This window comes from Lontra canadensis, unplaced genomic scaffold, assembly GCF_010015895.1.
Source record: "Lontra canadensis isolate GAN:19392208 unplaced genomic scaffold, GSC_riverotter_1.0 scaffold56, whole genome shotgun sequence".
In the NCBI taxonomy this organism is placed as follows: domain Eukaryota; kingdom Metazoa; phylum Chordata; class Mammalia; order Carnivora; family Mustelidae; genus Lontra; species Lontra canadensis.
The window spans coordinates 6,069,107-6,084,879 of NW_022631050.1; the positions used below are offsets into that span (position 1 = coordinate 6,069,107).

At 46.9% G+C, this 15,773-nt stretch overlaps 1 protein-coding gene across 4 annotated transcripts in view; it reads right to left on the reverse strand.

Moving 5' to 3' along the window:
* Window positions 1–15,773, reverse strand: part of ABCC5 (ATP binding cassette subfamily C member 5) — an 88,705-nt gene that overhangs the window by 23,368 nt on the left and 49,564 nt on the right. For all 4 annotated transcript variants that reach the window (XM_032875474.1, XM_032875475.1, XM_032875476.1 and 1 more), the window contains 10 exons: window positions 13,841–13,965; window positions 13,646–13,718; window positions 11,543–11,746; window positions 10,510–10,653; window positions 7,425–7,527; window positions 4,453–4,637; window positions 3,919–4,065; window positions 3,499–3,628; window positions 1,959–2,112; window positions 1,745–1,873 (listed from right to left, as the gene is read on the reverse strand). In XM_032875474.1, coding sequence (XP_032731365.1) covers window positions 1,745–1,873; window positions 1,959–2,112; window positions 3,499–3,628; window positions 3,919–4,065; window positions 4,453–4,637; window positions 7,425–7,527; window positions 10,510–10,653; window positions 11,543–11,746; window positions 13,646–13,718; window positions 13,841–13,965 — 1,394 coding nt within the window. The remainder of the gene's footprint in view (window positions 1–1,744; window positions 1,874–1,958; window positions 2,113–3,498; window positions 3,629–3,918; window positions 4,066–4,452; window positions 4,638–7,424; window positions 7,528–10,509; window positions 10,654–11,542; window positions 11,747–13,645; window positions 13,719–13,840; window positions 13,966–15,773) is intronic.

The following is a 15,773-nucleotide window of genomic DNA, read 5'->3' on the forward strand; positions in this document are numbered from 1 at the left end:
GGGGAGCCTGCTTCCTCCTGCCCCCCCCCACCTGCCTCTCTGCCTACTCTCTGTGTGTGTGTTAAATAAAAATCTTTTAAAAAAAAAGTCTCTCATGGTTTGTCTCCCTCTTTGATTTCACCTTGTTTTATTTTTTCCTCTCTTCCCCCTACATGCATCTGTTTTATTTCTTAAATTCCACCTATGAGTGAAACATAATTGTCTTTCTCTGACTGACTTATTTCATTTAGCATAATACCCTCTAGTTCCATCCATGTCATTGCAAATGGCAAGATTTCTTTTTTTTTTGATGGCTGAGTAATATTCCATTGTATGTATACACCACATCTTCTTGATCCATTCATCTCTCGATAGACATCTGGGCTCTTTCCATAGTTTGGCTATTGTGGACAGTGCTGCTATAAACATTGGGGTGCAGGTGCCCCTTCAGAATACTATATTTGTATCTTTGGGGTAAATACCCAGTAAAGAAATTGCTGAGTCATAGGGTAACTCCATTTTCACTTTTGAGGCCCTTTTTTAGGGGGGAAGGGGGAGATTAAGAGAGCAAGTCGGGGTGGGGGAGGAGGGACAGAGGGAGAGGGAGAGAGAATCCCAACCAGGCTCTAGGCCCAGCACAGAGCCAGATGTGGGGCTTGGTCTCAAGATTATGACCTCAGCCAAAATCAAGAGTCAGACACTCAACCGACTGAGCTACCCAGGCACCCCTAAACTAAGCTTTCAATTCTAGATTTTCTTTTTAAAATTAATTACTTAATTTTTGGAACAAACATTAATTAGCTTTTGGAATAGACAATGCATACATAGGATAGAATATCTATATGGCATAAAAAGTTTTACCAATAGAAGTCAGTTTCTGTCCTGCCCATGCAGCTATTCAGTTCCCCTCTCCAGCGGCAACTAGCACTTCCTGCGTATCCTTTCAGGCATGTTCTAAATGTTATAGGTATAAACACATACGTAAAAGGGAACACACCATACACACACTTTGTACCTTGCTCTTTCACAAATGCATTTTAGAGATCGCTCCATATCAGTACCTATAGAACTGTCCCATTCTTTTTTAAGATCTACGTATTTGAGAGAGAAAGCGTGCGCACGAGTGGTGGGTCAGGGCAGTGGGAGAGGCAGAGAATCTCCAGCAGACTCCCCATTGAGCACAGAGCCCAATCAAAGCAGGGCTCGAACTCACAACCCTGAGATTTTGACTTGAGCCAAAATCAAGAGTCGGATGCTTAACCCACTGAGCCACCCAGGCGGCCCATCTCATTCTTTTTAAGGTCCACGTAATATTCTATATGGGAGAACCAGAGCTTATATACCCAGCTCTCTCTGGAAGGACATTTAAGTTAGTTCCAATCTTGTTAATACAAATCTCCACAATGACTATGTACATACATTTCTCAACTAAATAATATTCAGCAGCTAAAATATCAGTCTAATGTCAATGACCATCACTGTTCAAAAAAAAAAAAAAAGAAAGAAAAGAAAAGAAAACCTCGTTCCAACATTCCATTTGGAGCCCAGAGCCAATAGACTCCAAACCAATGTTTTTGTCTTCTCATTTGCTTAGAAAGGAGTTCCAACAAGTGAATGAATTTTAGTCAGAAACCATTGTACCAGTAATACTCTCGGTAATGAGCTTTACAATCTCCAACTCTGGACTTAAAGGGCCTCTTAGACTTAAATTCAGTGTAGGGATGCTGACTCCCCTTTGCACCCTCCCGCTGCCATCAGCACTGACCTGTGCAGAAATTCCTGCCCTTTGTTGTAGGCATGGATGGTGGCAAGGCCCTGTATGCTGGATGTGATGTGGGAGAGGAAAGGGGACTGTGTGATATTGTCCAGACGTTTCAGCTCTCGAATCAGGACCCTAGAGAGAGAACGAGTTCTGAGTCACAGCGGTAGACAGACCACCCTGGCTTCATCCCTGGAAGACATGAACATCTCTTGTTTACCTGGAGACAATGTGCAGAACTGAGAAGAGGATGAAGAGGGGCCCCACCGCCACCAGGAACCATGGGAAAACCCCAGCGATCATTCCAACACAGAAGAACACAAGGATGACATTCTGGATGAACATCTCGGCCTGGAACGGCAGGCGTACATCGACTGGGGAGACAACAAGGGAACAAATGTCAGACAGCTGGGATCTACACATAGGAAAAATGAGACCGCAGTTTTTAAAAAACACAAAGAGGTTCCACAAACTCTCTATCTGAACTGTATGTGTTGTCTTTCAAAGCAGAGAAAAATCTAGAAACCTGGTTGATCGAATTCTTCTTGTCCCAAGGAAATCTAAATGATCTTTCTCCCCTAGACCCTCTCCTGGGTTTAGGAGGCAACCCAATCCCTATAAACGATTTTCTCTTTAAAAATAATATATGTTTGTTGTAAAACATTTGGAAAATAAATATGCTAGAAGCAAACATAATCTTTAGTCTTACCAATACCAATAAACTGCTGCTAACATTTGAGAAGCTTTTACTATGGAAAAATTTAAGCATACACAAAAATCAAAAGAAGAGCATAGAACCTTCAGAAGTTACGAACATTTTCTTCATTTCCTCTGGACTATCTCCTCACTCCCCACCTCCCCCCACCTTTTTTTTTTTTTTGGCTGAAGTATCTTCATGAAAATCCCAGACATGTCAATAGCACTGATTTTTTTTCTTTCCACCTTTTCTCCATTTATTTGCGTGCCTGTGTGTGCGTGTACACATTAGTTCTGTGTATCAGTGATGGTTCTGATCCCTTGTTACCTCCAGCCACAGCTTTACATTGGCTTTATCAGCATCTAAACAAATGCCCCTGGAGGCAGCCCACGGTGATAGTTAAAAGCATTAGCTCGAGGCTGAAAAGATCTGGGCTCAGTTCCCAGTTTTGTTATCTAATAGCTGTGTACTCTTGGGGAGGTTATTTAATCTTTCTGGACATCAACTTTCCCCTGTATTCAGTGGGTCAATCAATACCCATCCCACAGGGCTCTGTTGAGGATGAGGATAATGTATCTAGAACCTTTGGCACACAGCTGGTTACACAGGAAGCCCACCGTAAATGTCAGGGGCCATCACTATTTTCTGGGCTATGAGAAGGAGCTGAGTTCCGGTGCTGGCACAGCCCATGCGGCATCCAGAAAACCTGCCAGAGGTTGTAAGTGTCCAGGAACCAACATGCTACCCCCAAAGTAAACATCTTTTGGAATCTCAGATCCTCCTGTACAAAGTATTTATGCCAACTTGAGCCTCTGGACTTGTTTTCAGCTTAAGTGAGGTCAGATGAGAACTTAGATGACAGGTGAAAAAAATCAGGTGGGTCCTTAGCCCAAGTACAAGCTGCAACCTGGAGAAAAGTCTAAAACTAAACTGGTCCTGGTGTGGCCCCCAGCAGAACGTAAGGATGGACAGATGGGAATGCCTGGAGGGTCATCTAGAAGGCTGCAGAGCACAGGGAGCTGCAGCTTGTGGCCCAGCACACAAATGAAGCCGTGAGAAATACCTTCATCCATGTCTTTGGAAAACCTGTTGAGAATCCTCCCCGTGGGGGTGGTGTCAAAAAACTTCATAGGGCTTCGAAGGATCCTTCGGAAAAGTTCATCATGGAGCCGGGAGGAGGCTCGCAGTGTGCCCTGAGGAGTAGAGGACAAAGTGATCAGGGCCCAGAGACCCAGGGACTCCTGCAGACTCAGCTCCTGTCTATCCAGGTCACAGCTCCAGGGGACATGCCCTCGCAAAGCTGGAGAAGGGCAAACGGTCACGGAAGCAAGAGATGGGGACTCAGAAGAGCCTGAGGCTAAAGGGATACAGGTCATTTCAGCTAGGGCTGTCCTGCTTCAGAGGGGCTCCCCTGCTCCGAATTAATCTGAGAGGCTGACCACAGTCACTAGGGAGAGTAGACACAGAAGCCACCACTGCATACCTTGACGAAGACAACTCCTCGAATGGCTTTCAGGATCAGCATGACGGCCATGGAGAGGGCGTAGATGCTGGCATAGTACTGCATGAGAGGGTTGTCCTTCATGCTGCCGCTCACAGACGTCTTGTTCCCATGTGTCACTGTGGCATTCTGTTTGGAGGCAAGGCTCTGTGAGGCAGGACTCCTAAGGACAGCCAAGAACTCCTTCTCGGGGTCATTCTCAGCTCCAAGGAGGGGCAAGATAATGGCCGTGGGGCCTGGCTGTGGTGAACGCAAGGCAGGCTTTGCCCCCAACTTCTCTTTTTTCTAGTGGAGGAGGGCAGATGGCCTGCAGTTGTCCTGCTGCTAACGTGAGTTGGTCAGGGATCAACTATCCTGTGAGGCCACGTGAGGGGCTCATTTTTTCATCCTGGGTAATCCCCACTCATGAGTTCTTTCCAGCCAAAATTAGAGCAGTTTCCCCAAGGAGGGGCAGAGAATACAAAGGAACAGCCACATCCTGAGACATATAATTCTCCTATTAACGAGGCACCTTACCCCACTTCCTTGCTTGATCCAGTAACTCAACCACCAATTGCTGAAGGCGGTGCTGCCCACATTCAGCATGAAAAGGGATATGATGACCAGGAAAGCCAAGGGGCCCCCTGCGGCCTGGATATAGACACCATACACTGACCAGGGCACTGAACCCTGTCCTTTCTCTTCCAGTTGCACCAGCTGCCCTAGGTAAGGAAAAAACAAAACAGAAACATGAACTCAGCAGGAAAGAGCTACTTTTCCAAAACTAAGTCACCTACAGAAGCACAAAATCAAAGAAAACCTATAGTTCCGCATGGGTCTATATTAGAATTCTTTCATCCTTACTAGAATATTCTCCCACTGAACATTTACTAAGCACCACTATGCCCTGGGCCCAGGATGAGGCCCTGGAGCAGCAGCAAAGACCGTTAAGACCATGTCCCTGCCCTTAAGGTCTGGTGGAGGGTCCTTCCGCAGTCTGGCAGGACACACAGATAAACACATAATGGCAATAAAATATGCTAAAATGCAATGCTGGGGATGTATGCAAGGCAGCATGGGAACACCCAGTAGTACCTAACCTCTTGGGGGAGCAGTTTCAGAAAAGACTTTCTGCTCTCTCTATGGTTTCAAAAGGTACGCCAGCTCTGACCCGGTGGGGAAAAGGTGGGCACCGGCCCAGAAGTGGGAAAACAGCCAGCCAATTCAGCAAGGCCGGACCAGTACTAAGTGCACCTAACAGGCGGCAGGAGACACGGCTGACTACAGAGGCCGTGGTCAGAGGACAAAGGCATCTAAACTTCATCCTTCAGACAAAAACTTCTTAGGAGAATGGGCTACGCGTGTGTGGAGGTTTGAATCCCAGACTACAGATCTCTGGATGGTCAGATGAAAAGTCTCGTCTACGCGTCCCAGTGCTCAGTACACTAACGGCATTTTCTACGCATGCGCTATCAGGACCAAGATGAGGAAACACTGCTGTGAAATGGGAGGCCCTGGAAGACTTCCCATGGGAAAGCGAATTGGTGGGTCTCCCGTTTCTAACTAGACCTGTCAGCTGTCTGCATGGGGGACAGATTTAAAAAGATGCATCTCTAACACTCTAGCTGCAGGATGGTGGGGCTAGAACCAGCGTCATGGCCCTGGGGTTGGAGGTTCGGAGGTAAATTCAGTAGGCCATGGTGACTGGCTGAGGAGGAGAGAGAGGCTCAAGGGTACCTCCTGAGAGCTCCCTGGGTTGTGGGGGGTGGTGGTCAGGTGACTGAGGCTGATGGACTAATACAGAGAAACAGCCCTCCAAAAAGCCAGAGTCTCTGTATCTCGGGCAACGTGCAATTATCTTGGAACAAGCCTCACGTGCCTGGAGGACTTTAAGACTTGTGAGTATCCAGAATAGGGGCTCTGTGGATGAGAACAAACGTTCCCTCAGGGTTCTACTGCCGGTGCCAGGGACTTAGATGACTCAGCCTTCTGGGCTGTTTTGCCACTGTACAGGTATCTCAAATCACACCCAAATCAGTCTCCTGCCCGGTTTATGGAAAGGAAGGGGAATGGCGGAAAGGAAGGAGAGCAGCTGTGTGGTGTGCGCTAAATCAGGAGGGTCAACTGCTCCCACCAAATATCTGTGTGGTTTCAAGAACAAGGAACTGAAGACAGGCCCTGGGCCAAAGTCCAGATTCCTAACGTGAGGTGACCTCACAAAAGAGAGTTTCACCGCAGGGCTATGCTCTTTGTTCTTTCCCTCCAGGAAACTGATAAGCCCAGCCTAAAATTCACAAAGGTGAAAATGCCTGAGGCATTATAAATAGTTTTCCTAAGTCTCAATATTTGCTTTAGTTGATAAGATAAAGGATTTAAGAAACCTGGAGCCAGACCTCTGGCCAGTGAAAGCCAAGCAGTAAAAGCCTATGCTGTAACTCTTCAGCCGGGCGCAGCTGAAGCCTCATCAGAAAAAGCCAGGAGGGTATCATTCTAACAAGGGAGCTACGGAAGATGGAGGCACTGCTGGTGCCAGAACATCTCTGCCTGGACTGGCACTGACTTTTATTTTATTTTTAAGATTTTTATTTTTTAAATTTACTTTTATTTTTTAAAGATTTTATTTATTTATTTGACAGAGAGAGATCTCAAGTAGGCCGGGGCTAAGCAGAGAGCTAAGCAGAGAGCTAAGAGAGCAGAGGGCTAAGCAGAGAGCTGTCTAAGCAGAGAGCCCAATGCGGGGCTCCATCTCAGGTCCCTGAGACCATGACCAGAGTCAAAGGCAGAGGCTTAACCCACTGAGCCACCCAGGTGCTTCAAGATTTTTATTTTTAAGTGATCTCTACCCCTGACGTGGGGCTTGAACTCACAACCCTAAGATCAAGAATCGCTTGTTCTAGTGACTAAACCTAGACTGGCACTGACTTTTGTTTGTTTTTTAAGATTTTATTTATTTGAGAGAGAGAGCATAAGTGGGGAGCAGGGGGGTGGAGGGCAGAAGGAGTGGCAGTAGCAGATTCCCCACGAGCAGGAAGCCTGATTCGGGGCTTGATTTCAGGACTCCGGGATCATGACCTAAGCCAAAGGCATGATGTTTAAACAGCAGAGGTGAGGGGCACTCCCCTCCCCCCCGCCCATGCTTGCTCTCTCTCTCTGAAATAAAATCTTAAAAAAAAAAAAGAGCACAGGTGAATCACAGGAGGATGGGTGTACCTCCAACCATCATTCCATTTCTCCTTACTCAAGATGACTCAGCTATGATCACAGACACAACCCACAGTGCATAGAGAAAGCAAAATATTAAATAAAGGTCATTCTTAACTGCTTTGGTCTGTTTAAGCCAACAGAAGGGGCCTCATGATCTCCCAATATTATACAAGAATTTGTTATTCCAGAAACATAAGGCCAGAGACTCCACAACACACAATGCTGTCAAACATTATGAATGACCACTTGGTATACTTTCCGATAAACTTTAATGACAAATCTAAAATCTCATAAAAGGTCATTACCTTCCTCTGGCTTCACTGCTTTCTCCTTCTTTACTGATCCTGTTTTAGGACCTTTGTCTTGTGATTTCTTCTGTGAACCACTGGTTTCTTTTTTCGAATTAATCTAATATTAAAAAAAAAAAAGTGTCACTGGTTACAATATGGCCATTCAGACCAATGTCCACAGGACATACTGGGGAGTCATCTTCAGGCTGCTGCTATTCTTAAGAAGAGATACACCCAACCTCTTAAAAGGGCCACTTTCTTGTGCTTCCTCAAGTCCTTCCGTCCTTGAGAGCTGGATTCTGATCCTGTTAGTCCATTGACATTGCTCTTCCCAATGCTCTCCTCCCCTCCCAACTTGCCCAAAGTATTAGGGCTGGGGTCATTTCCTTTCCTCTCATCTCTGGTCTCCACATCACTAAATCCAATCATACATCTGACCATTTCCCACTGCTACCACAGGATACACTCAAACTCAGCCTGGTTTTGCAAAACCTCCACATTCTGGCCCTAGCCTACCTCCATATGTTCCTCTCCTATTCCCGTGGCTTTTACTCTCCAGCCACACTGGATTTCACACCATTCCTCACACCACACTGCCATTCCCCACTTCTGGACCTCTGTCCACCCTGGTTCTTCACTTGGAATGCCCCTCCCCTCACCCTAACTCAGTTACAGTTGTTCCCCATTCAGAGGGAGTCAAATCTTAAATCCTTCCTGAGGCAACTTAGACTCCTGTAGGATGAATTCACAGCTTCCCCGGTTCTCCCTGGCACTGGGTTAGGACTCTGTGATAGCATGTTGCTGCAAACGTGACCTGGTGTCAAAGTTCTCTGTAAGAGCGTAAGAGCATCAGTCTTCCCTAGGAGACCTCCCAACGAGCCCCTCAAGGATGAGATGACATCTGACTCATGGTGGTAACCAATACCAGCTCTAGCACCAAGCACTGCCACAATAGGGCATAAAGGGACTTCATAAACATTCACCAGATTGAACCTGAGATAATTGAGGCTACACGCTCCCATTCTGAAGTTCTTCTTATTATCTTTACATAAAAAATTCCTTTAATATAGTTCATATTTATTTCTTAAAAGATTTTACTTTTAAGTAGTCTCTACACCCAATGTGGGGCTCAAACCTATAACCCCAAGGTGCCTGGGTAGCATAGTTGACTGAGCATCTGGCTCTTGGTTTCCACTTAGGTCATGATCTCAGGGTCATGGGATTGAACCCCGAGTTGGGCTCTGTGCTCAGTGGGGACTCTGCTTGGGATTCTCTCTCCCTTTCCCTCTGCACTCTCTCTCAAATAAATAAATCTTTAAAAAAACAAAACAAGCCTACAACCTTGAGAGCAACAGTCCCGTGCTCTACTGACTAAGTCAGTCAGGCATCCTGAGCTTACTACATTTAATTCTATGTCCTTGTCAGCCTCATGATCCCAGCTTGCTCTTCAACTAGGCTTTTTAAACTGACAGTGAAAAAAAAAAAACAGAAAACAATGTAAAATTTAAAGTCATGACAGAACACAAGATGGGGACCTAAGTTTTGTATTCACTGTTGTGTGTGAATAAATGCACTAAAGACAGAATGATCATTTTCTGACCACTTACTAAGGTAAGATTACATATTATTTCATTTAACTGATGCAACAACTCTAAGAAGCAGGTGTCATCCCCATTTTTTTTAAAGATTTTATTTATTTATCTGAAAGAGAGAGAATGAGAGCCAGTGAGCACGAGAGGGGTATGTTCAGAGGGAGAAGCAGACCACCTGCTAAGCAGGGAGTCCACTGCGGGACTTGATCCTGGCACTCCAGGATCATGACCTGAGCTGAAGGCAGATGCTTAACCGACTGAGCCACCCAGGCGCCCTGCCACCCCCATTTTTAAGATGAGGAAACCAAAGCTCAGGAAAGTTAAGTGACGTTCCTAAGGTGTGCTCTCTCTGCTGCAGTCCACTGACTCAATATTCTTTTGCTCCTCGGACATTTCCTAATTTAACTTCTCTCCCTCTCATTTCCCCCCTCCACATCTATAGTGAGGAGGAAAACTTCTGAAGAGTCCAAAGCATCCTGAGAGTCAGAGCGAGAGATCATGAAATCCACATGTGGTTTCGGGCATCTCTGTGGACATTGCTAGTGACTCTCTGGAATGCTCGTTATTCCCAGAGGCCTAAACACACTGGTCACGAGTCATATTGTTTGTGAAAGGTCCCAGTAACTCTGCTTTGATCCTGTGCAGACATTAAATGACCTGGTAGCTTAAAAAGTAGACTTTAGCCTGGCTGAGTGCATGAGTGTGCCCCTACAATCTCAGGTGACCACAGAATAAGGAGCTCAAAATGAGAGCAGGGTGACAAGAAGGAAAACAACCTCTTTGGCTAGCTCTGCCTAAACAACCCCTGTTTTGGCCTAACCTGAAGCCCAGAGGAAAGCCATGGAAAGCCGCCATCTTTCTGTGTTGCCACAGGAGGCGGGATAGTGGGTTGAAGGAGCACAGTGACGTCAAACCACCCTTGACTGTGAGCTCTTAAGGTTTCTGATCTTCCACTGCCTCATCTATAAAAGTGGGGGATAATCCTACTTTGCTACAGAGCTCCGTTAAGATGACTACATGGGATGACACCTATGACATGTCCAACCCAGTAACTGGGACACAGTAGATGTCAGCTAATGAGGGCCAAAGTAGGCAGCCAAGGCATCAGGGATCATTTCCAAATGTACGCAATATTTCTCTCCCCACCACTCCTTATTCACTCGTTTACTTAAAAAGGAGCTTCCTAATTTTCATTCAGGAACGACAGTTTAGGAAGCTCAGTTACGAATGAACAACAGCACACACTGAGCCCAAGTCCTTCTCCCTGTCATTGCTTCACTAATAAGTTCTCAGTGGCAGAAACCACCGGCCCACCAGCCCCATCATCCTGCTCTTGTGTAGCAGCACCAGCATGTAAGCTAAAGCATGGGGGTTTGGTCACCAGAAAATAGGGCCCCTGCTGATGAGACATGGACATGGAGTTCAACTGAGATCTCTCCATCACTGGCTCTGGTCACGTCTCCCTTGCTAGAAAGAGGAGATGCCCACAAACGCCATGCGAATCTTACCTCAACTGGGGGTGTCTCTCCCAGCAACAGGTTGTTAAAAATGGTGGCATAATCACCATTCAAGTTCATCAGTTCCTCGTGGGTGCCTCTTTCTGTAATACAGCCCTCCTTCATGAAGATCACTTCATCGCAATCCGCCAGGTACTGGAGACAAAGCCAGGGACGACGCAGTGTTGCAAAAAGTGGTGCAAACACATTCAACACCCCCCTTCCTGCCACTCCCCACTTCAGGGCTTCTCATCTGGAGACAACTGAGCCTCCCAGGGCACATCTGGCACACTCTGGAGCCCTTTTCGGTTGCTACAATGGGAGCGGGGGGCCGCTGTCATCTAGTGGATAAAGGCCAGCAATGGACAGGACGGCCCCCCACAACAAACAGCCATCTGGCCCCAAATGGCAATAGTGCCAAGAGCGAGAAAGACCTGCTTTAGTTTACTGTGCCTTGTGATGCGGTTCAAAGAGCATCGCCTCCGGTTTTTGACACAGATCTGTTGACAGAGCCATGGGAGACTCGCACTAAACTTCACACCCCTTCGCCGTGCCCAGAAACACACAGTTAGAGATTTTCTGCGGCAGGATGGGGGATAAGCCCCCTAGAACTGACAACATATGCAAAGCAGACAGCAACATCCTGGAGCTGCTCTCCCAAGTGACTGCTTGTCTTGGCATGACAGAGGGAAAAGAGCTTGTTTTCCTTAAACAGTTCCCACTTGCATATAGATACTAACATGACGCTTTCCAAACTCCCTCTGCCCAAACTCCAGTTGCAGCCTACTCCTCTCAGCCCTTTTACTTACTGATTTATATGCAAAAGCTAACAGGCTCCAAGGATCTCTAATTCAGATGGCCATCTGGTACATTGGTACGAGGAGCTTTATTGGTACAGTGGGCCAGGGGCTATTTGCTGAGGAAATAAACACTGATGATTCCAGGAAGCTCTAAGGAGTTCCACCGAGGGACCTGAACCAAGCCCACTTCCCTGTTTCTGATTTCCTAAGCCGAGGTGGGCAGCCTGGGGAAGAACGCCACATACCTGTAACTGGTGGGTGACAAACAGAACCGTCTTGGACTTGAGGTGTTTCTGGATAGCACTGTTGAAGATGTGGTTGCCCACGTGGGCATCTAAGGCACTGAGGGGGTCATCCAGGATATAGATGTCCCGGTCACTGTATAAGGCCCGGGCCAGGCTGATCCTTTGGCGCTGCCCACCACTCAGGTTTGCTCCTCGCTCGCCAATCTACAGGAGTCCAGAAAGCACAGGGAAGCCTCCAGCTCAAGTCCAGCACCAAGCTCAGCCATCCCTCTGGTCACTGCTCCTCGGCTCCACTCAAACCCGTTCCTTCTACTGAATTCTGCCACCAGAAGATGTGCCACTCTGATCCTCCAGGGCCCATGCTGGAACTGTGCCAGCCCAGAGGAAGACAACTCTGCCTCTTCCAGAACTCCCCTCTTGGCATACCACTACAATCCATTCTCTAGGGGCAGAAAGATCTTTCCAAAGCACGAAGCTGACCATGTCCCACCCTCGCTTAAAACTCTTTCAAGAGCCCTACAAAATAAAACCTAAGCCAACATGTCATAGAAAGCAGGCCCTTTGCCACCTGGCTCTGCAGCAGCTCTCAGCCTCCACTGCCAGACAACCTCTCTTCCGTTTGCTGGCATCTATGCCATTTTGAATAGTGTGTCCATTATGAATCCTCATGCTACTTTCATGCCTTTTCTGTATTGTATCTGCTCAGCTCCAGCACCCTCTCCTCTGTGAGACCTCCCCCACCCCCATCTCTACTACTGCCCAAAAGAAAGGGGACTCTTTTTAAAAATTTTTTTTTAATTTAAGTTTTGAAAGCTTTTATCAGCTTGATAGTTATTTGTCAACCGTAAGCTTTTTGAGGGCACAGATCATTATCTGATTCCTTTATACTCCCAGTGCCCAGCAGCTTCTACACATGGAGCTGGCACAGGATAAGCCTCTGGTCAATGTTACTAAATGAACACATGAATAAATCAATTGTCAAATGGTAACTGGCTGTGTAACTAAAAAACAAACAGAAAAAAACAAACAGAAAAAAGAACTTGTCCTTAAAAAAAAAATTCATTGAATTTAGAGTTTTCAAGTTGGAGCATGTATCAGGATTCCCCACAAGGCTTGCTGAAACAGATGGTTGGGCCCTGCCCCGAGTTTCTGACTCAGTAGGTGTGGGGTGAGGCCCAAAAATCTGCATTGCTAACCAGCTCCCAATAACACGGTTGGTGCTTATCCACTATGGGTCTAGGGACTAAAATTTGAGAACCGGTGAACTAATGAAACCATGTACCAAATCTGGTTTGAAGGATTTAACTGAAGTCAGCTAGATAAAATGGCAGCTCCAGAGACTTTCAGGGCAGGTAATGGGAAACAAGTGTCCACACCAAAGAACACAACCCAGTGCCAAAGACACACCTCTGCAAACCGCTCTGGGGCAGAGAGCCAAAGAAAGAGGTTTTGTGCTAACTCCTCTCTCTTTCTAATTGAAGAGGGCTCCTTAAAAACTGTGTTATGAGTAAGGAGGTTGGCTGGCAGAATGAAGTTCAGAGAAGAACCTCAACAAGCACATACTTGACTTATGGTTTTTAAAATAGTGTAGAGAACATTGACTCTGAACCAACAATGGGATTTTGTTTAAAATCCACATGACATAGAGGGTGCCTGGGTGGCTCAGTCAGTTAAGCGTCCCACTCTTGATTTGGGCGCAGGGCATGCATGATCTCAGGGTTGTGAGATCAAACCCTGTGTCTGGCTCTGTACTGAGTGTGGAGCCTGCATAAGATTCTCTCTTTCCCCCTCTCCCTCCATCTCTCCCCCAACCCCCACCATGTGCACACACATTCACATACACTCTCCCTTTCAAAAAAAAAAAAAAAAACCCACATGACATGAGAAATATTTATATGCTTAAAACAAGTAGTGTTGATAACCTTGCCTTAAGGAACAAGAGCTTTCTGAACTCAAAGTCCCAGTGAAAGCTGAACTCCCTGTGTAGCCACTCCCACACTTAAGACACATTACTAGGAGGTGGCTCTGGCACCAGACTGCCACCCATCTTCCAGAATTCTCTCTGCTCAACACACTGACCCACCAGGGGCAGAAGGTCTGTACCTCAGTCAGGTCACTGTTGGGAAGAATGGCCAGGTCGGGCCTCAGGCAGCAGCTGTTCAGCACAGAGTTGTATCTGAGGGACATAAAGAGACTTGGCATCAGGGACCTGATTGGAAGTAGAGCCTGCTGACGTGGGCTGCCTTGCGTCTCACATGGCCAAGACGGAAAGCATGACAGAAACCAAACATTCCTTGCCTTTCTTCATCAAATTCCTTCCCAAAGAGGATGTTGTCTCTCAGAGTGGCATTGAGGATCCAGGCCTGCTGGGCCACATAAGCGAAGGTTCCACTGACTGCAATGCTGCCCTCTAGAAGTGTCATCTAGGGAGACAGACACCATCCAATGGCATCATGATGCAAAACCACCACCCTAAGCCAACAGAACCCCCCCCAATTCCACAACGGAGTTAAAAGTTTGGGAATTTCCTTGGATGTTTTTTGGACCTGAATCCTGACCTTGCCTTTGTTCCACAGCGAGCTACAGCAGCAAAGAAAATAAAAGTTCTCCTTGCTTATGTGTGATGGGAATCCCGCGTAATCTATGACTGGAGCGAACAAACACTTCATTCAGCAACCCATAAGCTACCCTTTCTTCCTAATTACAAACTCTTTTAACTAAGGGAAGGACTGGAGCAAAAGGCTCTCTCAGAAGTCCCTTGGGGATGGTGCTACAAGGATTTAGAGCTAGTTCCTGCCACAGTTCATCTATAGAATTAATTAATCCAGGCTGTTGGCTAAAGCAGCTGCTTCTGTAAAATGAGGACCAAAGAGGAAGAAAATCGTTAGACATCAAGTACTATTACAACAGAGTATCCATTTAATGAGGATGGACCCTCTCGTTCAACAGGAAGAGACTGCGTGATGAGCCCCGTGCTTCGAACTGTGTTTTCAGCCACAGTGACTGATATGATTTACGCTTTTTGTCCTCTTTCAGGTTTCCTTTTGGGACTGACAGTAGACGTTGGTCCTGGGTCAGGAATGTGCTAGCTTGAAACAAAGTTTAGTTACCCAGCCTGCACATCCAAGCTTGTCCTCTCCAACACCGTTAACTGCACCCACCACTACAGTGGTACCAACTCCCCACAAACTGGTCGGCCTACTGTCTGCACCCAAAGCGTTCAGAAACCCACGGAGGGTCTCCTGTGGAAATTCAACTCTTCTAGCTGCTGCGGCATGAACAGCCACACTGCAGAAAGCCAACAAGGAGTGAAACTCCCAAGAAGTCAGGCCCACGAGCATTACCAGCCTCCTTGTCAGAAAGATCGCTGTCAGGATGTGGCGTTGAAGCAAAGTCCCATTCTGTCTTCACCCTAACCATCACCCACTCAGTATCACCTCCCCCTTCATTTCCCCTGTGTCTCTCATCATGGACCCTTACATCTGACCCAGAAATGATCAGTGTCCCTAGGAGGCTTTGGCTGTCTGCAAAGACCAAGGGCTGAGTCCAACCAATGGACACTCTCACAAAGCAGTGTGGGGGCGGGGGGGCTATGGCTCCAAATGATTTGGGAGCAGGCCTTCCTCAGACCACACTGGGGATCACTGCTCAGGCGGAGAGCCACACTCCACCAACTGTGACAGCGACACTGTACCAAACAAAATATTCCATAATAGGGACACTATGAAACAACCTTCCCCAGCGCCATCTTGCCTGTGTTTTATTTCCTCAATATGGAGAAATGACTCATTGGACCTTATCCATAGGCAGATAAGAATAAGCTTGCTTATCCCCATCTCGACCATCAGAGTCAAGCTAGTCTGATTCAAGATTAAAAGTAGGTGGAGGGGCGCCTGGGTGGCTCAGTGGGTTAAAGCCTCTGCCTTCAGCTCAGGTCATGATCCCAGGGTCTTGGGATCGAGACCTGCATCAGGCGCTCTGCTCAGCGGAGATCCTGCTTCCCCCTCACTCTCTCTGCCTGCCTCTCTGCCTACTTGTAATCACTGTCTGTCAAATAAATAAAGAAAATCTTAGAAAAAGGTGGAAATACCTTGTTTATTTTCCCTAGCATTCAATTTTAAAACACAGGAAAAGACAATTTGCCTTAGCTGGATGATCCTTGCCCCAGCCCCCACTCTAAACCCTGATAGCCCTCTGCTGGGCCCTCTGTGAACCATTCACTCTCTGCTCT